A 27,430-nucleotide genomic window follows, 5' to 3' on the forward strand; every position below is an offset into this window, starting at 1 on the left:
GTTATAGTGTTTTTATTCGTAACGTTACAGGCTAAATGCACGTTTCAACAATGATTTCGTTAACATCATTTTGAAGCAGGTAATGATTTAAACGTTTAATTCAGCCTACATAACATTCATGTTGAGATAAATGTTAATAATAAACGTTAATAATGCAAAAATGTTAAATATAACATTTTAAATATAGTAATATTAAATGATTTAAATAACTAAAAAGATCAAATGAAAATGAAACGTTAAAAATGAAACTAAAACTGTCAGCAGATGCCGTTAAGTCACTGATTTTATCACTGAACCATTTATTCAGGAATGAAGCGACTCTTTAGGAATGGGTAATTGAATCAATGACTCAGATTCGTTTAAAAACGCCCGTTCATTCATAAACGGAACACAGCTGTGTTTGAATAGAGATGCGGCTTAGTAGTGACTTTGTTTCAGACTATTTTCGTTGACGAAATTGAGCAAAATCAGGTAGTGTTATAGTCAGATAAATGTAATTTAAGGCACTTAATATAATAGAATTTGCGCGATCTTTAAGAGGTTTAAATAGATGTTGCTCACTTAGGGACATAAAAATACGCACATCATAACTTGGAGAAATAACGCCGACTAATTACATTTGATATGGATTTAAAGACATCAAGCTTTATTTCCAAGATTTGAATTTCAATACAACACAGAGCAATATAACAGGCTTGTATTGTATTATTTATTGTATATTGGAATCAATTTCAGATACTAATTCCAGATATATGTTCATGTTTACTATTTCCTGCATAATTTCTTACGTTAAGAAATATATTTTGTGTTAGATCAGAACTGTGTCGTTAAGTGCGCAGCTGACACACCCACCTGAACGATTTCAAAACATCGCTTATCCTGCTCGAAAAAAAAAATACTGCAGATAAGATTTTAAGTAAAAATTAATTTACATACACATATCATAAAAACTAGTCCTGTGTGACTGAAACGCTTAAAATCGGGTGATTTTGGGTCAGCGACTAAGCAGTGAGTCAATGGTGCTCTATGCCGATAGGGAATAGTAAGATGGCGGATCGAACACTTCCGGTGGCTTCACTGCCTGACGGCAGTTTAGAACGCAATGAGCGATCCAGTCATTATATATAGATCAGTGTAAAGAACGACAGTTTATCCACCTTATTTTTCCCGTAAAAGTGGGCGCGGCCGTTTGTAAATGTTATGTGCGACGCTTCCGGTCTCATCTGCATCCAGCTATTTTTAGCGGTTAAACAAAGCAGCTGTTTTGATGTTTGATATTGCAAACGTTGTATTACCATGTTCTTTTAATGTATTATCTTAATTAAGAACACAGTGGTTTGCAGTGCAAACAGTTTTACCGTTTACTGCACTTTCTTGATCTTCTCGCCAGTTCTCTAGCAGCTAATGAACCGAAAGTCTTAACATTTATAGAAAACGGCTTACTTCCACGTTGAAAAATAAGGTGGATAGGTTTGTGGGGAAAATTCAGGGATTGACCACTTATGAAAACACAGCTAACACTGGTGAAAAAAACAGCATATGCTGGTAGGTATGTTTTGATGCTGGTTTAAGGTTTTTGCTGGTCATGTTGCTGGTCAAGGACCAGCATGAACCAGCAAAGGACCAGCTTAAACTAGCATCAAAACACACCTACCAGCATATGCTGTTTTTTTCACCAGGGAAGGCTAAGAAATACAGAACACGCTCATAAGATTCAAATTTAATTGTTGAATTTCAGATTACAGTACATGCTGACCCAAACAAATTTTACTCCAGTTTAATTCTAAATGACTCTAGACAACAGGCTGATCAATATTCATCTAAAATCAATAACAATATTTCCAATTACCACATTGTAAGATTTGAACAATCTTCTTAGAAATTAAATTATTAGTTATAAAGGTGACAAAAATAGCATCCACAAATGGATTTACGCACACAAAGGAGTACAGAAATAAATAAATCATAAACGGGTAAACTATTAACAAACAATAGGTAAATATTAATAAATAATATAAATAATAAATAAAATAGATATCACAAATTCGGTATAAAGCTTTAACTGTTATACGATAAAGACAGTCAGCTGAAAAAAAATGAATACATATAAACAAATAAAGGTTAAGCTACATAAAGTAACGTTCAAGAAATTTAAATTACACAAAAAGTGCTAAAATTGAGCAGTTCAAACCATGGGACAAATAAATAAATATTAAAGTAAAATAAATATCACAATCTGGTACAGAGCTTTAACTGTTACATAACTACATAAAGACAGAAAAACAGCAGCTTTGATCTCAGTAACACACTTTCATATAATGTTGGTATAATTCATCTCTACGCTTCACTGGGCGTGTGCAGGAAGACACTATGAAAGCAGAAGACAGTGGAAGTTTAACAGCCACGTGTATAATGTCAGCAAATTCACATACAGTATGTCCTGGAGAAATATCACGTGCCTCTGCTGACCTCTCCTGTGGCACAGTCTGTGCAGTCCTTCAGTCAACATCATGATGTGTTTGTACTGATGAAATGACAGCAGATAAATAATGCTTTAAACAGGTCCTGGTAACTGCTACATCAGGTCACATGACCATTACACAGCAGTCACCTGAATCAGCTGATATATATATAGGCCTACAGGCCTTCTCTTAAAAATAAAGGTTCTGGTGATATTTTACAGTTTGATTATACAGGAAAATTCCAACTTCCCAAAAAAAGGATGTTTTCTTTAAAGGTGCTACATACAATTTCTCAACATGTCTCATGGAACATGCGCCTTGGCCACACCCCCTCTTGCACAACACATAATGAAAACGAAAGATAATCAATCTTAAGATACGTTTGGCTTTTATAAACAATGTCAAATGGGGAGGTAAGTGTTATGCAAATATAAAAAGAGGGCATGTGGATATTTGCCTTTAGTAGAACGCTCCATACTGAGCTCCGTCTTCGTGCTTTTACAGAGCAGTGTGGGCGGTGCTCTCACGGTCTCATTATAAATGCGGGGAGGGGGATGTGTTTTAAAGGGCGTGGCTTACATACAATAACAAACATGCCCCGGCTGTCCCAACTACCAAAAATGTAACATTAAAGCTTGGATTACAACATCATTACTACACTGTATCTTTTTGTAGTAAATGGGTACTGATTCTATCCACCTTATTTTTCTTGTAAGAGTGGGTGTGGCCATTTGTAATTTTTATGGGTTTGGCTTTCATCCTCATCCACATCGAGCTATTTTTAGCTGTACAAAACAGCTTGTTTGCTGCTTGATATTGTAAATTGGCGTGTCTTACCATATTATTTTAATGTATTATCTTAATAACGAACATACTGGTTATTACCCTATAGCAGCTAATGAACCGGAAGTCTCACCCATAGGCTTAAGGTGGATATGTAAAAACGGTACAGAGCACCTTTAAAGAAGTCTATATCAACTCAAGAACCATTTGAGGCTAAAAAGGGATCTTGATAAGAATCGTATTCAGTGTTGAACCGCAGAAGAACCTTTATTTTAAGAGTTTAGACTTAGATACACTGTTTGACCTTTCTTTTGTTAAACTCTTGAGTTGACCTTTCTGAACTCAGAGGATGTTGATTAATACAATCAAAAGACAATAAAGGCAAAGAGAGGATTAATCAATGATCTGTTTAAACATCTCACTCACCCAAGAACACAATAACCCCATCACCTCTTGAATAAGTAATAATTAGACTTTACCCGCTGATGTTGTTTAATTTGATCCTTGCACAGATACTTTGTATGCACTTGCAATCAGCTTTGGTTATTTCAATACAAATACAAGAACTAGGGTTAAAATCACGGATACAGAAAATCCACAATGGATATCTAGATTCTTTACAGTCGACATGAAATCGAAATAATTGACCTTACTTACTTTCTTAACACATATTCCTGGTCTTATTGTGAACAATTCATTGGTGCACATAAAAAGCGACTTTCCTTAGGCAAATTCATAAGTGTTATGTTCAGAAGAGCATACTAGCATACTATTACTATTTGCATTTTATAAGTTTGCAAGACACGGATGACTTACAGAATTTGTCAAAATGTGCATACTGTCATTTACCTTCCATTTCTAATTTGATTAATAAATAGGACATGATAAGCTGCAATTTTTACAATTTGATCACACACAAGAATTAAGATGTTTTAACCAAAAAAAGGGATGCAAAATGCAAAACATCATAATTTTCAAAAACTGCATGACACTCGCTGAATTAAACATGCAACGTAATGAGGTCAAGTGACAAGAGTGCAGCAATATACAGTACACCAGTATACCATTCTGAACATAAATCTACTATAATGTCACCTCCAGTCACATGACTGCTTATTTTTTTTAAATTATGAAAGCAGGGAATGAGATGCTTGTTTTGTTTCTGCTTGAATGTGATGAGAAGTTAATGAGAAATAATATAGGTCAAAATAACGATCACTTTTGTTAAAATCAGGGTGCAGGAAAAGCTGTCCAGATTTTAAAGGGTGTAATGGTGCAGTGTGTGTATGTGTAAATGTGTGTATAAGAAGAAGAGCCAGGTGAGTAAGGTTATGAGAGCAGGGCTCGATGCAGAAACTGTGGCCCAGTGTGGAGCCTCTCTGCTGGGCATTATTGCTGGCTCACACCCATCTGCTGGTGGTCTGGCTCTGGTTCCTCCTCCACGTCTGCGTGATACTGATCGAATGTGTCGTCGTCAATATCTGGAAGACCCAGGAGCTGCAGGACAATTTCACAGTCATTCCATACCAAATAGAATACAATAGAATCAAACTAGAACAGAATGAAATAGAATATTCAAATGTAACATGCATTGAGATTCCATTATAAAAGGAAAGATGGTTTTGGTTCTAAAATCTGACTGCATGAGTCACATTTGAAACAGACATACACATCACGTGCAAGATTGGACAGGCATGGAAAAAACAAATGAATCATGTAACAGACTTTGTATATGCCAAAAATGTAAGAACATATGTTTTCTGTAGGCATTCATCATTTGCTTTGAATATAGTTACAACTTATTTTTATTTGATTTAGTTGCGTTAGTTTTGCAATAGTTTTGCAGTTTTTTTACAATGTGATTTTTGTTCACTGAGATCTGGGAGAAACAGCATTTTTCTGCTTTTCAGCTTTCCTTGAACATGAAATCACCCACATGCCAACAAACCACTGAAAATTGTACAGCAATAATGACAATTCATAGCAAAAGAGTACAGACGCCAAAGTCAAAGGCTGTTACTCTGTAACTGGCACGGATTTGCAGAAAATTGCCAGTTACATGCATATTTTCTACATTTTATTATGTTACCCCTCAAAAGACAGGAATTTAAAAGGGAATTTATATTAAAAAATCTCAAATCTCAGTCTCTCAAATGGCTTGGGTATGCAGAGCATTCATAGCTTATATAGATTGCTTGGCAAACATTATGCATTACAAAGCTAAACTAATGAACTACATTACGTGGCTGTATAATTTTTTTATTGTGCTTACAATAATTCATAAATGTAGAGAGAGAGACTTACAGGCCTGAAGGATCTAAAGACTTTGTCCAGCACCTCCAGCAGTGTTTTCTTCCCGCAGGAGGAGATGTAGTCCTGCGCAAGCTGAAGGAATGGTAGACAGTCCTCGCTCTCACTCCACACATGCTGAAACACACATACAATTAAACATATCATGTCACCATTATCCCAGTAATGCAAATATTTAGTACAAAATTTACATTTAAAGTTGATGATGAAGTTTACATTTATGTTTAGGATTTAGAATTTTAGATATTTATTTAACATTCAGTTTTATATTTAATTGTATGTGTGCATACAAAAATGTTTATTCAGACATATGTCAGCCAAATTTTAATACTGCTCTATTTTTTTCAAAAGCTTAATTATCTAAATTTGGTGTTTTTTTATTTTTATATTGAAGTTCAAACATGCAGCTAGCAAAACCAGAGTCCTGGGTTTGATTCCCAGGGAGTGCATGAACTCATAAAAATCTATTTTAAATGCAGCATAAGTTACTTTGTATAAAAGTGCCTGCCAAACGCATAAATGTACAGTAAATATGCAATAAATATTCATGCTTCATGGAGTTGCAAAGCACAGTAAACTGTGTTTTACATGGTCATGAAAGCCTTTACACATCTACAAAGCATTTGCAATAGGGATGATTTGTTTGTCAGATGAAAACTACAATCAGACTACAAATATGCATGTGTAAAAAACCCAAACTCCCTGATATTTTTATTTCTGGATTTATAAAATGACCATATATGGTTAAAAGGAATTCTCTAAAGTCAAAGTTGAGCTTCCAGCAGAGAATCTGGGACAGTGAAACTCTTTGTCCCGTTATATTTATCCGAGCGAGAGGGACCATTTTTCAGTAGATGGCCCAAATAATATTCTCCTCCCAAATTGCATTTGAGAAAAATGATTAATGAGGGAATAGAATAGAATACAATAAAACAGATAATTCCAATAAAAATACGTTTACACCGTTCCAGTGTGCATGTGAGTAACACCTTATGCTTTTATTAACTAAAAGCCAAATTAAATGTGTAATACACTACATTTTTTGTTTGTTATCTGCTGTTTATTGCAATTTGAAGCAATAAACCATATTTAGTGGATGTTTATACTGTTATAAATTACACAGCTCAATGTTAAGTGTGGTGAATGCTGTAGATTTGATGCAGAATGACTTCAGAACTGTTTTAGTGCAAGTATGTCACTTGAAATGCTCTCTAAAAATGCACTTTTCTGATTTTGGCAGCTTTTTTGAGAACAAGGACATGCACAACACATCCATCTCTAGAGCTCTCAAGGTGCATGGCAAGCAGTGCTGATATTTCAGTCCTTCTAGTTCCTCTAGGCCTCACATGGAAATAAAAAAAATGATCTCAAAAATCATGAATGTGATTTGTGCATGTGATTTTGATCATCTACATGCATGTGTATTAGAAAAACTAAAATTCAATAAATATACAGATGTAAAATGTAAAAGTCTGCAGAATTCTAATGCTCAACAAGTGGTTAAACGTTATTAATATTGATACATCTCAGCCCAACTTCCTGTTTCAGATTATGTCTTGAGGTCAACCGATGTATCGGTTTGGCCGATTAATTGGCACCGATAGTTGATTGAATGTCGATAGTTTTTTTTCCGGTTTGAGTCCATTGCTTTGTCTTTGTTATACAGCATGAGAGCGGCCTCTAGTGGCGGAAATCACTGACAGCACGTGCCTTGTGTTTAGACACATGACACTGCACGCTGCACAGGGCGGGACACTTCAAAGGCGGATTTAAAACATTGACAACCAAAGGGTGTGTACAGTGTACCGCAGTGCATGTTTTCATGTCATTACTAAGCGACAAATTTGTTGACTAGATGCTGCATTAGTGGAGAAAGGATAGCAGTATACAGTGGGTACGGAAAGTATTCAGACCCCCTTAAATTTTTCACTCTTTGTCATATTGCAGCCATTTGCGAAAATCATTTAAGTTCATTTTTTTTCCTCATTAATGTACATACAGCACCCCATACTGACAGAAAAACACAGAATTGTTGACATTTTTGCAGATTTATTAAAAAAGAAAAACTGAAATATCACATGGTCCTAAGTATTCAGACCCTTTGCTCAGTATTTAGTAGAAGCACCCTTTTGACCTAATACAGCCATGAGTCTTTTTGGGAAAGATACAACAAGTTTTTCACACCTGGGCTTGGGGATCCTCTGTCATTCCTCCTTGCAGATCCTCTCCAGTTCTTTCAGGTTGGATGGTAAACGTTGGAGGACAGCCATTTTTAGGTCTCTCCAGAGATGCTCAATTGGGTTTAAGTCAGGGCTCTGGCTGGGCCATTCAAGAACAGTCACGGAGTTGTTGTGAAGCCACTCCTTCGTTATTTTAGCTGTGTGCTTAGGGTCATTGTCTTGTTGGAAGGTAAACCTTCTGCCCAGTCTGAGGTCCTGAGCACTCTGGAGAAGGTTTTCGTCCAGGATATCCCTGTACTTGGCCGCATTCATCTTTCCCTCGACTGCATCCAGTCGTCCTGTCCCTGCAGCTGAAAAAAAAAACCCACAGCATGATGCTGCCACCACCATGCTTCACTGTTGGGACTGTATTGGACAGGTGATGAGCAGTGCCTGGTTTTCTCCACACATACCGCTTGGAATTAAGGCCAAAAAGTTCTATCTTGGTCTCATCAGACCAGAGAATCTTATTTCTCACCATCTTGGAGTCCTTCAGGTGTTTTTTAGCAAACTCCATGTGGGCTTTCATGTGTCTTGCACTGAGGAGAGGCTTCCGTCGGGCCACTCTGCCATAAAGCCCGGACTGGTGGAGGGCTGCAGTGATGGTTGACTTTCTACAACGTTCTCCCATCTCCCGACTGCATCTCTGGAGCTCAGCCACAGTGATCTTTGGGTTCTTCTTTACCTCTCTCACCAAGGCTCTTCTCCCCCGATAGCTCAGTTTGGCCGGACGGCCAGCTCTAGGAAGGGTTCTGGTCGTCCCAAACGTCTTCCATTTAAGGATTATGGAGGCCACTGTGCTCTTAGGAACCTTAAGTGCAGCAGAAATTTTTTGGTAACCTTGGCCAGATCTGTGCCTTGCCACAATTCTGTCTCTGAGCTCTTCAGGCAGTTCCTTTGACCTCATGATTCTCATTTGCTCTGACATGCACTGTGAGCTGTAAGGTCTTATATAGACAGGTGTGTGGCTTTCCTAATCAAGTCCAATCAGTATAATCAAACACAGCTGGACTCAAATGAAGGTGTAGAACCATCTCAAGGATGATCAGAAGAAATGGACAGCACCTGAGTTAAATATATGAGTGTCACAGCAAAGGGTCTGAATACTTAGGACCATTTCAGTTTTTCTTTTTTAATAAATCTGCAAAAATGTCAACAATTCTGTGTTTTTCTGTCAATATGGGGTGCTGTGTGTACATTAATGAGGAAAAAATGAACTTAAATGATTTTAGCAAATGGCTGCAATATAACAAAGAGTGAAAAATTTAAGGGGGTCTGAATACTTTCCGTACCCACTGTATAGCAGTTCTTTTAGACGTGGCGCTGCACTTTTGCCCGTTGTGTGACTAACATATTTTTATATTTTGATTAGATAACCACAAATGTTCTAGAATAAAAGCAGTTCAATTGTGAACGTACACAATATCCATATGTATGCAATTTCAATACAGTGGCCTTTGTGTAGATATTTAAAGATGGCCATCTTTAGCTTGATTGTTGATGTGATGGTAGTACTTCACAATATGAGTCCATTTGTAACATTAAGATTGATAAAAGCTGTAGAATAGAACAGGGAACATCAACACATGGCGAATGAATTCTACACATTCTCTCTTTCTCCAGAGATCTCCGCTCAGGCTGAGTTGTGAGCAAATGCCTGAAGCACTGAACAGAAAACTTTCTTTTACTGATTTCAGAGAGACAGGCTGATTATTTATGCATCTGTCCAGTGCTCACCGGAACCAGGAGGAAAAAACACCGCAGGCCAAACCAGACAAGCTCAAAATTCAGTTCAGTTTGGTTGTATTAGTTAGCTGTGCAAAAGCATCATTCTTATAATCTGTTAAGATTTAATTTCATTTTAGTTTAAAGACAACATTAGTGGCCAAGCACAACCCATTATACCTCTAATTCAATCTAATTTATTCAATTAGAATGAAATTAAATTGATTGTTAAAAGCGGGTTTACAAGAATATGACTGACTAAATGCAATTTTGCTTAAATAATCCCTAAACATCTATTTGGATATTGGTTAACATTATCAAATAAGGTTTCTTTGTTTTAAAATCTTCAAAATTTGGATCCACTGTAGTTTTTACCTATTAATAAAGTAAAATTTCTCTCTCTCTGGGACTCTGTGATCCTGCTGAACTGTGTATTGATCAGTGTAAGTAATTGGATCCCTGTTCTGCTGGTGCATGTGCTGATATTTTTGTGAGCTCTGGGACTCTGGTGCAGCGGTCTAGTCATGTGGTGTGATTTGAGGGAACTACAGTAAACTCTTGTGGTTCATTTCAAACCTTTAAACCAATTCCTGAATGGAAAGCAAACATACATCTAACAGACATGCACAAAAGAAGCATCAGTGCAAATGCTGCATGTGATTTTACTACATCATAGCTCAAAAAAGCAGGGTAAACTATGTGTAATTTGTAACTAAAGTTACACATAATAATGGCCCATGCCTTTTTTAACAAGGCCGTATGCATCAGTCTACACACCGGATTTTATTGCATCCTACAACCCTGCAACATCCAAAAATCCATCTAAGCATGTAAGTGCTGCAGGCAAAATACACACAAATGCCTCAAAACATGTGCAAAAATAAAAAGTATTTCTTACAGTGATATATTCAGTATCTGCCATGTTACCAAATTAATACCATGTTAATACTTCAGTAAACTTCAGAGTATACCATCCTATACAAAATGTCATAAAGAATTATATATACTATATATATATATATATATATATATGTATGTTATTTTTAGAATAAAAAATATATTTTATATTTTTTGTGTATTTTAATATTAAAATATACTATAGTTGTTAAAATATGGTTCAAAATTTATGAAAAAGTTTTAAGTTTTATGTAAAATAAAAATTAATTTAAATAAATACATTTATTTTACATAAAAACATTTTCTACCAGTCATAAATTTTCTTTTAAAATATGAATATATATTACAAATAAAAGCATTTAAACTATAGATTTTGCCCTCCATATATGTCAGTCCAAATAAATACACCCACAAGTCATTTTAATGAAAATATTTCACATTTCAAAGTATTTTTTGGCCTTGAAATACATTTTAAAATATAATTTGGTATATGCAGATTAATCTAAATATATTTACAATTTAAAAAATATATTTTTATTAAGTTTCACTGTTTACACCATATATGTAGTATGTATTTAAATATATATTTGGGCCAGAAAACATATTTTTGCCGCATGGGATGATATTAGCCTGCGTTTTAGTAACAATGCTAATACCATAGTAGCATGTCCAAAAAACACACACTTCCTATAATTGAAAAAAAAAAGAGAGTAGCCTATTTAGAACATAACAGCATTCACACGCACGGCCCCCCTCCCCCTCCCACCGAGGATCTTATTCGATTATGTCATACTTACAAAATTGTCGGTTCCTCCGGTGAGATTGTCCGGGCAGAGCACGTAGAATGAGATCCCGGGCTCGGCGTAGAAGTCCAGTCGCCTCTCGTCCACATCCTCGGCGAAGATTAGGTCGAACGGATTCCCGGAGCACCATTTCTCGGCGGTGTCCACCAGCTCTTTGAACTCCATCCTGCCTGACGGACGGCGCACCTGAGCCGCGGATGATGCTGATGATGCGGATGCTGAGCACTAGCTAACGCTGCGTCGTCATGGTGATCGCAGATGATTCTGGTTGTGGTTCTGCTGCGGTCTCACTGTCTCATTTCGGCCTGTATTAGAGTCTTCCTGAACTGGACCTGCAGGACCAGACCTGGTTCAGCCCTCCTGTGCGGAGAACAACGCCTGTCCTCTGGAAGGATGACGTCACATGACAACACATGCGCCCCTCGTCATCAGCTTCATAAGGAACCATCTCTAAAGAGACAGCCGTTCGCTCAACTATTTACACATCTCCCCTGAATGCTGAATATTATACTGAATTGTTATTACCAAAAGCAACAAAATAATAATACATTATGTTTTTAAATAAGTAAAAATCAAAAGTATATATTCAGTACAAATAAACAGATTTAGAAAACAGTAAGCATATATCCAAGTGTAGCCTAGTGAAAAATAAATGTACTAAAATGTTCTACAAATACATTTACATATTATGTACTTAATAAAAAAAAAAATCCCTGCAATTGTACTTTTAGTATCTTAAACTGGTATATTTAAATTAAAATTTGATTAACTACTTGACTGTGCTAAAGTGGAGCTATTGCGAGTATTCTTTTGGTACACTTTAAATATTTTGCATTTAAAGACTGATATTATTTAAAGCTCATGCAATATACATCAACAGTGATATTAAAACATATTTTAGGCTTAATATTAACAAATGTGCATTGTGCACAAGTATACTCCAAATAAAGTTTAATTACAACTTTTTTAATATTTTTTTAACCAGTAAGTCTCAAGTGATATGTCAGTGAAAATGTGAAATGTGACTTGAACTGTACTTAGTATAAAATAAATGCATTTTAAATCTATTACTTTTTTAGGGTATGCTGGACATGTGCTTTGTTGGCTGTTTTGCCTCGAAGTTTGTTCAAATTCACCAGTTAAAAATAAAAATTGTTTTGTAAAGAACATTGTGTTCTATATTCTTCTAAGAAAATACATATTTTATATCATAAACATGACGTTTTGTGGGGTTATACTGAAAACACAACGAAAACACCCAACAGAGATCTGAAAGTTAACAGTCTAGCCCTCTGATGCATCATGGTCACTACAGTGGACAGCTATTTGGAGGCCATTTTGACCATTTAAGATGTAACATCATGTCCCAACAGCAACTGGTGAACCCCCAAAGTGCTGTCTACAATTCCATTTAATGGTTATCTTTGTATCTTTTTTTTTTGTTTTGAGATATTACATAATATATTCAAAATGGCAGTAGGAAAAGGGGATGCACCATGTGCCTCAGAAATAAGTGTTAAGTGTTAAATAAGTGTGTGTGCTTGTGTGTGTTTGTATTTGTGCTCACTTGTGTATGAATAGACCACCACACCCGCCCCCACCCCGCACACGCCCCTACAAACCTTTGCCCCATAGACACACACTCTTTTGTTTGTTACACTTCACTTTACTGTGTCGTCATTACATAGCTTGTTGTTCTTATGTGTATTCATACCATTTACTGTTAGTAAATGATTTAAAAACATGTTTTTTTTTCAGACCAGTCAATTGAAATATTTATTTTACATATTAAATATTAAAAAAAGTAATAATCAATAATCATTTAATTAATTATTTTAACCCTGTTAGAGGCATTAAAAATAATGTAGACACGAAAGGCACTAAACAGAGTTTTTTTAAAACTATGAAATCCTAGTGATTTATAAGTATTTATAATTTTCATGTTAGCGAATTCAGTGATAGTTTAATGTGATTCAGTGAATGTCATTTCTGTTGTCTTTTCATTCATACTAAGTTTTTCCTGGTTCAATCCAGTTTGCTGTTGCTTGCTGTCAAAACAAAAATTATGTGTCAGACATAAACACAGACACACGGCTAGCCAATGCTCAGATAAAGTTGTAACTCAGATATGTAACTCCCTCCAAAAAAATATATATTGGAAAAAAAAAATTATTGGCATGACTTTTTTTTTTACTTGTTTAAAAGTAAAACCAAACATGTGAAAAAAATTATTACTTTGTGATATAATTCCTGCATCAGAGGGTTAAAACTCAATTTCCACACAATTGAAAAGATTTCAGTTGTATGTCTATTCAGTTCCACTGGAGGGCGCCATTATCCAATTTTTTTTAAACCTCTGACCAAAGCAGGTTTAGGGTCAGTATGTGCATTTGGAAACTGACAAGCCTGATAAAACACTTTACCTCTAACGTCACAATACAAACTAATGTTTGCCAATTCATCTGCTCATATTTATCTGATATTTTTTATTATTTTATTGGAATACGTTTTTAGGACTAAAATAAAAAGGTATTGTATGAACTGTAACAAGCTCCTGAAAAGCAAAGAGTGTTAATAACTGAACTTTATCTGAGCATTGGCTAGCCGTGTGTCTGTGTTTATGTATGACACATAATTTTTGTTTTGACAGCAAGCAACAGCAAACTGGATTGAACCAGGAAAAACAGTATTTTGCAAACTGATTGAAAAGACAACAGTCTTAAATAATAAATCGCTATCGGATTTCATAGTTTTAAAACAACTCAGTTTAGTGCCTTTTGTCTACATTATTTTTAATGCCTCTAAAAAGCAAACAAAAGTGCATTTGTATTTTAAAAGAGAATGTCTTTAGGTGCTAAAAAGCATTTTAATTAATATTTATGACAAGTGAATAATGCTTATATACAGCTTATTAATAAATAAATAATATATAATATCTGCTTAAAATTAGAAAATAACTTTGTTTAAATGTAACTTGATTTTTAAATAAACGGTTAAATCATGACCATAGTAAAAACAGAAGAAAATTTAAAGGGTTTTCATACAGTGTTGTTATTGAAAGGAAAAATAAAAATTATGTAAATAGTTAAATAAAATAATTGATTAAATGATTATTGATACAATTACTTTTTTAATATTTAATATGGAAAATAAATATTTCAATAAAAATTAAATATGTTGCCTTGGCACTTAATTCCAATAAAATGTTGAAGTACTAACAATACAAAAACCGAAAAAAAAGAAAGAAAAACAAATAAAAGAATCATTAAATAAATAGTTAATAATATAACTATATATTAAATACAAATAGTTAAATAAAATAAAAAATGAAATAATTTATTAAATGTTTTTTGATATAATTAAAAATATTTAATATGTAAAATAAATATTTGAAGAACAATTAGAGATGTTGCCTTGGCCCTTAATTGAAATAAAATAAGTTGAAGTGGCCTACTAAAACTACAAAAACCGAACCTGAAATAAAAAATAAACCTAAATAATATTTAAAATCAAACGCACATAAATTCAAACTAAAATTAGAATGAAAGCTTAAAATACCATATTCAAAATATTAATAAATACTGTTGTAGTATATAAATAACACTAAAATAACACTGCTTCAGTGTGTCGGGGTGTGTATGCGTGTGTGCATGTGAACTGCAGTGACCCTCATTCAGGATCAGGACAGTGTTTGTGCCGGAGGGGGCGGGCAAGATCTCCGCCGATCTCAGAGCTCGAGCCGATTCTCATTGTCGTGTCTGCCGGTGTTTTGTATGTGTGTGTTTGTGTCTCGGCAGATTCACTGTCTTTTGGCTATTAGGAAAGATCGTATGCTTTTCTTTTAATCGCGTTTTTCTGGATGTACTAATGGATTGACCGCCGAAGCGCGGCTCCGCGCGGATCATCTGAGCCCGTTATCCCGGACAGAGACCCGCTTTGTTCGGCCAGTAATAGACGAATCACGTCTGCTATCGAAATGAACGACACGGAGAAAGACAACAAATCCGATGAGGACTCGGAATCCCTGGAGGAAGAGGAGGTTGACCCGAGGATTCAGGTATGGAGCAACAAAATCCAGAATTCACATCGACCGGATTAGAACGAAACCCGATTTATACATACATTTTTATTTATGCTATATCTAACTCATTCCCTGTTAACCTTCACGAAAGCAGAGCTGAAGTTAGAGCGGTCCATCAAACTCTTATTGGATTAAAGCTCAATCAGAACGTCTGATATAAATTCATCAGAAGATACGTGCATTAATAATCCGATCAGGTAATGTTCTGTTTGTTCAATCAGTTTAGCAGCTGGTGTTTGATCTGATAAAGGAGAACCCCATTGTTACATCAGCTGTTATATTCTGTTACATTGTTTCATTGTTTGTTACACTGAGGAACCGCGTTGACAACCATGTTTACTTTGACGTCATTTTTAGAATTTTCCCCTATAAAGGAAACAATTGAGTTGTGCATGCAGAATTAAGTCTTCTTTATGAGGTGGAAGACTCACAAGATTAATTTCATGCGCTAGAAAACTCCTAAAAGTATAAAAACTAGGTACATTTGTACATGAATATGTACATACTGTATATAACGGGATGTATATAGCACTACAATTACTAGACATTTTCAGGCATGATTTCAGTGTCCAGATACTTTTTTGAACATTATTATTTTATAAACGTATTTTTTTGACATGTTTTCCTTCAAAAGTGCACTTGTAGTACTTTCTTTAAAAGAAGTAAAATTTTTAAGTAATGCATTTCTCTTGAAAGTGAAGATCTTTTCTGTATTCGACTGTGTGCTAGTTGTGCTAGATGAACTGGTTTTCCATCCTCCACCCATGAAAGAAAATAAACGCATGATCTTGTAATGAAAACAACATCTGTGTGTCATCAACGTGTAGCTAACTTCGCAGGAAAAGCATACATATGAGCTTCATCTCAGTGTTGAGTTACTTCAATAACACTTTCCAGATGTTGTCGACCTGCTCGCATGGCAAGAGACATCTTACTGCGATCTTAACTCCTTCTGCCTCACTTTATCTCTTTAACAGGGTGAACTGGAGAAACTGAATCAGTCTACAGATAACATCAACAGATGGGAGACGGAACTGGAGGTAAGGTTCACATGCTTGCTTTGTGGTGTCAGTGTTTTCGCTGAAATGGTTGCAGGCGGAATTCCAAAGTGGAAAATGTCTAAACGCTCATACCCTCCCCCCTTCTGACCACTGACCAATAGGACGTTTCTTCCATGTGACTGACACCCTTGATATCTGTTGAGCAGACAGAGGAAATCTCTCCTATCCGAGTCTGGAATTCCTGGCTTGAAAGCCACAGGCCACAACAGCTAAAGGAGTCGTTCAGGAAAATGTTTGTCATTCCAAATCCAGATGACTTTCTTCTACAGGAGAGACAAATAGAAGCAGTAAATCGCCAGTTGCTAAATTGGTATCAGAAACATTTCCATGTTTTGTTTCAGCTGATTTATGATTTCCTTTCTGAATACAGCATATCTACCCATATTAAAAAACTACAGGTGATAATACCAAAGTTTTCCAAAGCATTTCAAAGAACATAATGGTACTATCACGGTTCAAAATATTTTTGTTAGTTTTCTAATGTAGAATCAATGTTATTTTAGTATTATTTATTCGATTCACTATTTTAGTTTTCATATTTTCATTGAATATTTATTATTGTTTTAGTCTTAATATTTCACATTTTAGTATTTTAGTCATTTTATGTGCTTTTGTTATTTGTATTAGTTTTTTTAATATTACTCTTTTGGTTTATTCTTATTTCAGTTTTAATTTATTTATCTGAGTTTGTATTTATTGTTTTAGTTTGCTGCCAAGCAGGGTTTTTATAGTTAACTAAAACTGAAACCATGAAAAACATTTTTATTAATTAAAAAATATATATTTTAACTGACATAAATCACAAAAATTAAAAAAACAAAACAAAAAAAAAAACCATAAACTTAATTTCAGCTAGTTGCCCAGACAATATTTATTATTTTCATGTAGTTAAACGTGGACAAAAATAACCAAAACAGAAAATGAAATAATAATAATAATAATAATAATAAAAACTCTATAGACAAAAAAAAATCTAATAAACAACAAAAACACAACAAATGTAAAACTTCTACTAAAATGAAAATAAAAATATATTTAAAAAATATCTAAATACTTTTACAAATATTAATAGTATCTTTTTTTTTTTTTTTGCTTAATCTCTTTATTGAACTTTTGTAATAGTATCTGAATTATACTAAAATAACACTGCTGATACTGTTTTGTTAGTTTTCATCTAATATTTATACTTTTATTTATTTCAGCTTTATTACAATTAGTTGTAATGATCTTAGAATTTGGACACAAATTAATTAATTTCGGATTCAGGACTATTTGTTCTTAGATTATTTTACAAAAATATACTCCCAGAGTTCTCTGTATATGACTGTACTTGGCCTGTGGTTATTCAGCAGAAAGAACCAGGAAGTGTCGTTCTGTCAGAGGAAGTCTAAATCCCTTTGACGTGCTTTTTGTCACTAAGATCCTGTGTGGAAGGATGTAAATGTCAGTGTTTTAAATATGTCATCCGAGCGACCAAACCCACTCAACGATAGATTCATTCATAACTAGACTCATGCACTGGCCCTCTGCTCATCTTATGCGACGAACGAGATGGTTTCTTTCTGCTGAGGGTGAGTTTTCTGTCTAGAAAGCAGGGTGTAGATTCCTTCTTAACTGTTAAATGCTGAATTGAGTTAGCTGAAGCAGTGCTTTTCAGGGAGCAACAAAAGGCTGATTATTGAAGCGTTTCATTGCTGTGAAACTGAGAGATGGATGCACATAATTCAGAGAGATTCCTGAGCATGCAGTTCACGCTGCCTGGATATGATGAGCCTTTCAATGCACGGAGATTTATTCAGATTTCACAGACTGCATGCACTGTAATTCACTCTTGAATACGCCTGTCAACACAAAGACAAGAATTCATCTGTCACTGTGTTTTCAGTAGTTCATACAGTTGAAACACATTATCCTTAATGCATCACAGTACTATAATGTCCTTCACTGATGCATATTGCATAAAAATGTTTTTTTGTTGTTGTTTTTTTTTTTGTTTTTAGGAGTGAATACACTTTGTTAGGAAACAGTTGTGTTAAAAAGCAAAAATGAATTTTTTCTAAAAATGTACTCACCCTCAGACTATCCAAGATGTAGATCCAAGTTTGTTTCTTCCTCAGATTTGGAGAAATGTAGCATTCCATCACTTGCTCAAAAATGGATCCTTTGCAGTGAATGGGTGCCATCAGAAGGAGAGTCCAAACAGCTGATAAAAACATCACAATAATTCACAAGTAATCCACATCACTCCAATCCATCAATTAACACCTGAAGCATAAAGCTGCATGTTTGTAAAAAACAAATCTATCTTTTTATGCTATAATATGTGAGCCTGGTCCACAAAACTTAAGTAGCACGGGTATATTTGTAGCAACAGCCAACAATACATTGCATAGTTTAAAAAATAATTTTTATCGAATTTTATGCCAAAAATCTTTAGGATATTAAGCAAAGATCATGTTCCATGAGATATTTTGTAAATTTCCTACTGTAAATATATCAAAACATAATTTGTGATTAGTAATATGCATTGCTAAGAACTTCATTTAAACAACTTTAAAGGAGATTTTCTCAATATTTTGATTTTTTTGCACCCTCATATTCCAGATTTTCAAATAATTGTATCTCGACCAAATATTGTCCTATCCTAACAAACCATAAATCAATGGAAAGCTTGTTTATTCAGGTTTTGATGATGTATAAATCTCAATTAAAAAAATAAAATAAAATACTCATATGACTGGTTTTGTGGTCCAGCGTCACATATTGCTTTCTCCAGGGAAAAAAATGTCTTATCTGAAACAGGAGAAAAATCTGCACAGACCAAACACCATTTACAAGCTTTAAAAAAGTCCAAAACAGCTCTAAACAAATATGTTGGTGGATTTTGATGTGAGAGGCAACAGGTGATTGACTTTTTCACTGGAGGAAGCATTATTATGGATTATGGACGTGTATTGTAGCTGAAAGCAACGATTTGAAGTTAAAAACATCTTAATCATGGATTTGTTTCTTACAAACATGCAGCTTTTGGCTTCTCAAGATGTCTACTGATGGACTGGAGTGGTGTGAATTACTTGTGGATTATTGTGATGTTTTTATCAGCTGTTGGGACTCTCATTCTGACAGCACCCATTCACTACAGAGGATCCACTGGTGAGCAAGTGATGGAATGCAACATTTCTCCAAATCTGATGAAGAAACAAACTCATCTACATCTTAAAAATGAAAAACTACACATTGAATTTGACAAATTTGTTTTGTTTGAGATGCTAAGATTGAGTGCCACAGACAATGCAAATACTGGCTTTTGATTTGATTTACTCACCTCCAAAATGTCTTTTAATGGTCTCTGTTCTTTAGGACTCCCGGCAGAAGTTTCGTGCCGTCCTAGTGGAGGCCACCGTCAAGCTGGACGAGCAGGTGAAGAAGATCGGTAAAGCCGTAGAAGACTCCAAACCGTACTGGGAGGCCAGGAGGGCGGCACGTCAGGTGAGCTTCAACTCATAGGAGTATGTTATGCTGGAGTTTGCATGGTGTGGAATCTTCTGGAATCGCATCCGAAGAATAAACACTTAGGAAAAACACTTTAGGAAACATAAACGTTCACTAGTGCCAACAGGAAAGCAGGCTAAGAGCAGAATTAGGCAATGAAGGCCACAGAGGCTGTTGAACAGCAGGAAACATCTGATGAGCAGGATCAGTGGGCGTTCAGAGCCACTGACAGACTGGAAAACCACCTATGACTCTGGTTCATACTGTACCAGTTTGTTAACACAGGCAACTATGAAGTATGTACAGCCATCTAAAATGGAACAAAAATACTACATTATTAAAGCTGCTTTACACTGTAAAGTTGCATGAACTAATAGTGTAATCTTTGTAAAACAGCACATTTGCGACCCTGGCGACAAAACCAGTTATAAGGGTCATTTTTTTTTAAATTGAGATTTATAGACCAGTTATCGGTAGTGGGATGTGTGCCCATCATGGTTGTAGAAAACCCGGGTGATATAGCCTTTACGGCTAGGGAATTACACTGAACAAAACAGTTAGATTTAAATAGATTATATTGATTAGATGTATTTTCAAAATGTTCTCCGCATATTACAAATCTTGTCACTCAGTGAAAAGCACTGTTATTCAGCGTTAGATAGTGGGATAGTCTTACAGATCCGAAACTGTGATTTTTTTGTTTTTGTGGGCGGAGCCTATTGTGTGGCTGGAAAATTACAGTTTTCATGTGGCAGTCTATGGAGCCTATAGGAATTAAAAAAGGTAAATTTGATTTCATATTTAAAAATTCTAACTTTATTCTCACAATTCTGTGATTATATTTCACAATTCTATAAAGAAAAACAACTCATCATTTACTCTTTTCCCCTCGGCTCTTCTTGCTTCCCCTCCCCCAGAACTGACTCAGTATTTTTGAGTTAAATCGATTTATGAAGTCCGAATTAGGAAATATAAACTTGCCATTGCAAGAAAAAAAAAGTCAGAATTGTGAGATAAAATAAATAATGTTCTGTAAAAATGTTAATAGTAATAGGTTTAAATAACATTTCATGCTGTAATTGTAGGGCTATACAATACATCCTCTATAAAACAACATACGTGAATATTATGTAGACCTATTGTTTAAATCAAATTTATGCTTTACAAGTAATCATAGCAGTTTTCATCCACATTGTGACAGTTTAAACGTCTTCATTTAGCTTCAAATGGCATGTTTGACGACAGTATTCTATAAAAATTATTTGCATTTCAATTTTGACATCAAAAGCAAAAAAATATTTTTCCTCTTATTCCATAGATTTTACCCGCTTACCTCCACTTTTTATCAGTGCTTTTCTGCAACCAGTATGTGCGGGCAGCTGCAAGTGACATAACTGTGATGTCTACTCTAAATATGAATACATATGCTTTCCACTGATGTATGGTTTGTTAGGACAGGACAATATTTGACCGAGATACAACTATTTAAAAATCTGTAATCTGAGGGTGCAAAAAAATATTGAGAAAATCACCTTTAAAGTTGTCCAAATCAAGTTTTTAGCAATGCACATTGCTAATCAACAAGTTAATATATTTATGGTAGGAAGTTTACAAAATATATTCATTGAACATGATCTTTACTTAATATCCTAATGATTTTTGGCATAAAAGAAAAATTGATCATTTTGACCAACACAATGTGTTTTTGGCTATTGCCACAAATATACCCGTGCTGCTTACGACTGAATTTGTGGTCCAGGGTCATATTCACATTCTTAATGTACCACATTTTTCAATGATCAAAGAAAGTATGATGTTCTGAAAGAATATAAATAAAACACCAGTTTAACTTCTCATGATCACATGAGCACCATCCACCCCCAAACCCAGCCTGCGCTGTCAGTATCTCAATAATGAACGACCTGCAGTCCAGCGTACAGACGTGGGGTAATTTTGTTTGCAAACAGACCTTGGCATTTCCCATAGATAGAAACAGCTCTGGAGAGACTGAACATGACGTCCTGTGTCTGATGCATAAAAAGACTCTTCGCCTCAGAACACAACAACCCACGACGCTTTAGCACAGTGACAATTATTACAACATAATACAACCTAAGTGTTTAATATGAACAAGCATCTGTCATTAATGTCATGTGAAAGTGTGTGTAGATTAGAACATCTGCTGTGTGTGTGTACAAAAGGATTTGAGATCACTGCTGCTTTCAGCCATGAAATTCTCCATATTATCACCTTGTGACAGTGATAAATCAACACAAATGTCACACTCACACAGCCATAAAAGAGCTTTTTATATCCCGGAGATGACTTCAGTGAGACTTCTGCTCAGCTTCCAGCTCTAACTCAATTATTACGCAGTCAAAAGCGAGTAGAGATCCTTAGGATCACAAATCTTATCAAAAATTTGTTTTAATGTCTTTGAAAGAAGTCTTTTATGCTCAACAAGGCTGCATTTAGCTGATGATACAGCACAGTAAAAATGGTAATATTGTGAAATATTATTACAATTTAAAATAGATGTTTTCTATGTGAATATATTATAAAATGTCATTTATTTCTGAATTTTTAGCATAATTACTCCAGTCTTCAGTGTCACATGATCCTTCAGAAATCATATATAATGCTCAAGAAACATCTATGATTATTACCAATGCTGAAACCTCATCCTTGCTGAATAAAAATGTTAACTCTTAAAAAAAACTCTGTAATTGCCTTAGACAAGCTAATTTATGTGCAGTTGAAGTGACAGACTCGCACTAGTAAGATGTGAGAAGCCTTCAAATTCTCAGTCTATTTTTACATACATTAAAACAAAATGATCTGAGGTTAGTCATGAGTGAGTAAAACACCGCCTGGAAAAAGACATTGTCAGCTAATCTTTTAAAAGCTCCTGGTAAAACTTGATTCATTTAAGCAGAAGCATGGGCTTTCCATTGATGTATGGTTTGCTAGGGCAATATTTGGCTGAGATACAGCTATTTGAAAATCTGGAATCTGCGGGTACAAAAAAAATGTAAATATTGAGAAATTCACATTTAAAGTTGTCCAAATGAAGTTCTTGTCAATGCATATTACTAATCACAAATTAAGTTCTGATATATTTACAGTAGGAAATTTACAAAATATCTTCATGGAACATGATCTTTACTTAATATCCTAATGAATTTTGGCATAAAAGAAAAATTGATCATTTTGACCCACACAATGTATTGTTGGCTATTGCTAAAAATATACACGTGCTACTTAAGACTGGTTTTGTGGTCCAGGGTCACAAATAATAAGTCATTAGATTTGTATTTCTACGGCATCTGTAAGCATTAGTAGTCAAAAATGTCCTTATTATGTTCTCATTTCATGTTCCTGGTCTCGTCACGAGTGATTCTCCAAAACAAACTTTCACAGCGATGCTTAATAATTCTGATGGAGTAAATATGTACAGCCCACACACTGTTATGCATGTTAGATAATATGATTACGTTGCTGGAGTTAATCTTATTAAGCATTATATCATTGTGTGTAATCTGTCCTCAAGCATTTCCTCTGTGCTTGTTAAACTAAACTGGTGCTAATCAATGTGTGTGTGTGTGTGTGTGTGTGTGCTTGTCTGTGTTGGTAATCAAATAAAGGTGGTCTTGTGTAACTGTCCTGTCATCACCCTAAAAGACCACCATGATTTGTCTGTGTCAGTAGATGAGACAGCTGTCCCTCAGTCAGAGTGCCAACACCCACTTCACAGCCAATCAGAGCACAGCACACAATCACACCTCCACTGACCTACAGCTAAACAGATAGATAGATAGATAGATAGATAGACAGACAAATAGATGTGTCTCTCTCCTCTCATTTAGCTGTTGTTCTGCATCATCTGTGCTGTCTGTGTGTCACATGAGCAGCAGTGTCAGCCGTCAGTGACAGACTGCAGCACGTGTCAGCTGACCTCACACCTCAAACACCTTCACAGCGTGTGTGTGTCTGTACTGAGGTTATAAAAGAGACACAAACACACACACATTATCAGGGACAGATCAAGGTCAGACAGCACATGGAGGTGTTATCTAGACTGAGACTGCATCTGACTGGCTAAAATTAACAGCAGTCTCTAATCAAACCACTGAAAGTGCTGGTGCGTCATCTCAAATGCAAATGCAGAATGTTTTTAGTTCATCTCTCAGCTGGATATTAAAATATTAAAGAAATCATTTTCACATTTATTTTCTGATCTTAAAAAGTGCATGGCATCATACTGCTTGTACTATATCTGCAGTATGCATTATGTATAGCATGTACATTTTTAGCATGCATATTTGCTACACATTGCACACTTGAAGACTTAGAATCAGACGGACTTTGATTACCCACTGACATTATATACTACCAGGCAAAAGTTTTTGAACAGTAAGATTTTTAATGTAAAGTCATTTGTGCTCACCATGCCTGCATTAGTGCAAAAACAGTAAATTTGTAAAATATTTTTACTATTTAAAATAGCTGTTTTCTGTTTGAATATATTTTAAAATGTAATTTATTCCTGTGATTTCAAAACTGAATTTTTTAGCACCATTACTCCAGTTTTTAGTGTCTGATGTGCTGTGCTGTTCAAGAAACATTTTTATCAATATTTAAAACAGTTGAGTAAATTTTTTTCAGGATTCTTTGATAAATAGAAAGATCCAAAATCAGCATTTATCTGAAATAAAAAGCTTTTGTAACATTATACACTTTACCATTAAAAAGCTTGGAGTCAGTATAATTTAGAAATTACAGAAATTAATACTTTTATTTTGCAAGGATGCTTTAAATTGATCAAAAGTGATGATAAAGGCATTTATAATGTTACAAAAGATTTTTTATTTCAGATAAATGCTGTTCTTCTAAACATTCTATTTATCAAAGAAACCTGAATAAATTCTGTTTTCAACATAATAATAATAATAAATGTTTTTAAGCAGAATATTAGAATGATTTCTGAAGGATCATGTGACTGGAGTAATGATGCTAAAATTCAGCTTTGAAATCACACAAATAAATTACATTTTAAAATATATTTCAATGGAAAACACTTATTTTAAATAGTAAAAATATTTAAAAAATGTATATAATGTAATACTATTATTTCTGTACTTTGGATCAAATAAATGCAGGTTTGGTGAGCAGAAGAGACTTCTTTAGAAAACATTAAAAATATTACTGTTCAAAAACTTTATAATTTATACATTATACAGTACACAGTGCAAATATGCACATTTTCAGTATTCATGAAATACCTGAATGACCAGCTATATTTGCAAAATGTGCAACAGGGAATACTGCATCCCACAGTGTATTGCACTTGACTTAATCTTGTATTTATAGTGTGATGAATGAATCACCTTTTCTGGGCCTAATTAGTTTAGAAATTTCCTTAAGTTAGACAAAAAAATCTAAATAACAGTTGTTATATCTGAGAAAGCAGCTAAACTGAGATCATATGACAACATAATAGTATACTAGTGGTACTAGTGTACTACTAATGTAGTATGTTTGGTTATCATTGCATACTGCATCACATGCAATTTTAAAAAATAGTAGTTGGTATATAGTATACAGTGTAGTATTCAGTGAACTAGTGTTCCATGTCAGAACACTGGAATGCTGAACTTCCTGTTTTCTTCAGGAACTCTAAAATGTAAATAGTGCAACTCAGACTGAAAAAGTAAACATAGCTGCTCACCTGGGTGATGCAAGTTCTGTTGAATTTGTGTTTTCTGATTTGTTGCTTGATTTTGTTTTGCACTTCAGGGCCACCATAGTTTTCTAAATAAAATAAAAAAAAAAAAAAAAAGGATAGAGAATTAATTAATTTTGTTATGATAGGACAGTGATCATGGACAGAGAGAAACAAAGAGGGCTTGGATTGCATGAGTCATAAAGAGTCATCGAAAAAGAGCTGGATTGTTTACTCTCTGCTCCACCCAAAGGCCATTAGACCATACAGAAAACAGCCGTCTTTGTTTCATTTTGGATGAGGTTGTGGAATTCCTCTGGTTTGTAATGGATGCTGGGAGATACTCTGTCCCTTGTGCATGAATGTTGTTTATATATGCCATATATGCATGGAGAAATAATAGCCCTTACAGTGTGATCACGCTAAAAGCATGGAGGAAGTTTGTAGATTATTTAAAGACGGTTGAAGTAAACACACTTCTGCATTTTAGTGAATGCTAATAAAAACACGGGGAAGTTTCCTGCGTTTAATAGAGAGTTATTGTGTCAGCAGAGTGGCTAGTTTCCTCTGGTTCTTCAGGTGGATAAACTTGCTTTGATGGTTAGAAGTGGGTCACGGATTTTTGTAGGTCAGACAGAGTTTAGGGTGTGCCTAAGTGATTCTGCATCTTCAGATGCTGCTGCTGAGCTCATTAAATGTTAATTCAACAGCATTTCAGCAAACGCCACTCATGAAAAACCCATCAGACTCATGTCTGACCGAGTTTGGGAAAGAAATAGGTCAGCAAAGCAGAAAAAAACTAGATGCTTTTGCTGCCTGTCAAAAACATTACTGGGAAAATAGGCAGAGTATTTCTGTCCCATCTTCAGTCCAGACACCAAGAACTTATCAAGTGTGCGTGAACAGACAGGCGGATGAAGGAGTGTGTGTAATTCTGACCTTAAAATCTCTACGGCAAGCGAGAATCTTCCCTGACGTAACTCTAATCTGTCATTACAGTGTTTACGGAGTTCAGCTTCACCTTAGCTTGACCCTGTAACTGAAAGGTTCTAAAAGCTTGTGTCAGCTAAGAAACTGTAGGTTGAGCAGATACATGCTAATTTAAAGTAGTTAAACTAAAGCTACTTAAAGGAGAAGTCCACTTCCAGAACAACGATTCACAAATAATTTACCCACCTCCTTGTCATCCCAGATGTTCATGTCTTTCTGTCTTCAGTTGTAAAGGCATTATGGTTTTTGAGGAAAGCATTTCAGGATTTTTCTTCATATAATAACCTTGATTGATGCCCAGATTTTGAACTTCCAAAATGTAGTTTAAATGCAGCTTTAAAGGGCTCTAAATGATCCCAGGCGAGGAAGAAGGGTCTTATCTAGTGAAACGATCTGCCAATTTTTTCGGAAAAGAAAAAATTGTATACTTTTTAAGCACAAAAGCTTGTGTAGCACAGGTTTTGTGATGCACGTTCACGTACTATTGAATCAGGTCAAAAGGTCACGCCGAACACAGGCGGAACCACAAACCCACTGTTTACAAAGCGAACACGCAAAGACTAAGAAAGTGCAAGTAAGTTAAACGCTGTTTACAAACAAAAAGGTACAACGTGTCAGACGATTCTGAAGTTGTAGGAGAAAATAAGATGGAGTTTTTTGCCATATTCTACCTTTTTGAGCCGGAGTACACAGACGATGAACTTAGACGTGATTCGTAGAAGTGATGGGAAGTTCGGATCATTTTACCGACTCAGACCTTTGAGTCTCATTCAGCAAAATGGATAAATCTTTTTTCGTGTCATTTTAGCAAAATATAATTAAAACGTTATGTGTTACTTCCCTAATCTACTGCTTACACAAACATTGATCACACTACAAACAAGA

At 35.0% G+C, this 27,430-nt stretch overlaps 2 protein-coding genes across 2 annotated transcripts in view; one reads left to right on the forward strand and one right to left on the reverse strand.

Moving 5' to 3' along the window:
* Positions 1-1,708: 1,708 nt before the first annotated feature.
* Positions 1,709-11,822, reverse strand: mturn (maturin, neural progenitor differentiation regulator homolog (Xenopus)). The gene is made up of 3 exons (XM_051136739.1): positions 11,194-11,822; positions 5,550-5,672; positions 1,709-4,742 (listed from the first exon to the last, which is right to left on the reverse strand). The coding sequence occupies exons 1-3, from the start codon at positions 11,362-11,364 to the stop codon at positions 4,635-4,637; spliced, it is 402 nt and encodes a 133-aa protein (XP_050992696.1). The 5' UTR covers positions 11,365-11,822; the 3' UTR covers positions 1,709-4,634.
* A 3,065-nt stretch (positions 11,823-14,887) lies between these two features.
* sh3bp5a (SH3-domain binding protein 5a (BTK-associated)) overlaps positions 14,888-27,430 on the forward strand; it is a 28,024-nt gene continuing 15,481 nt past the window's right edge. Inside the window, exons 1-3 of the mRNA XM_051136735.1 lie at positions 14,888-15,256; positions 16,258-16,320; positions 19,702-19,830. Coding sequence (XP_050992692.1) covers positions 15,176-15,256; positions 16,258-16,320; positions 19,702-19,830 — 273 coding nt within the window. The 5' untranslated portion in view covers positions 14,888-15,175. The remainder of the gene's footprint in view (positions 15,257-16,257; positions 16,321-19,701; positions 19,831-27,430) is intronic.

This window comes from Labeo rohita, chromosome 19 (assembly GCF_022985175.1).
Source record: "Labeo rohita strain BAU-BD-2019 chromosome 19, IGBB_LRoh.1.0, whole genome shotgun sequence".
Lineage (NCBI taxonomy): Eukaryota > Metazoa > Chordata > Actinopteri > Cypriniformes > Cyprinidae > Labeo > Labeo rohita.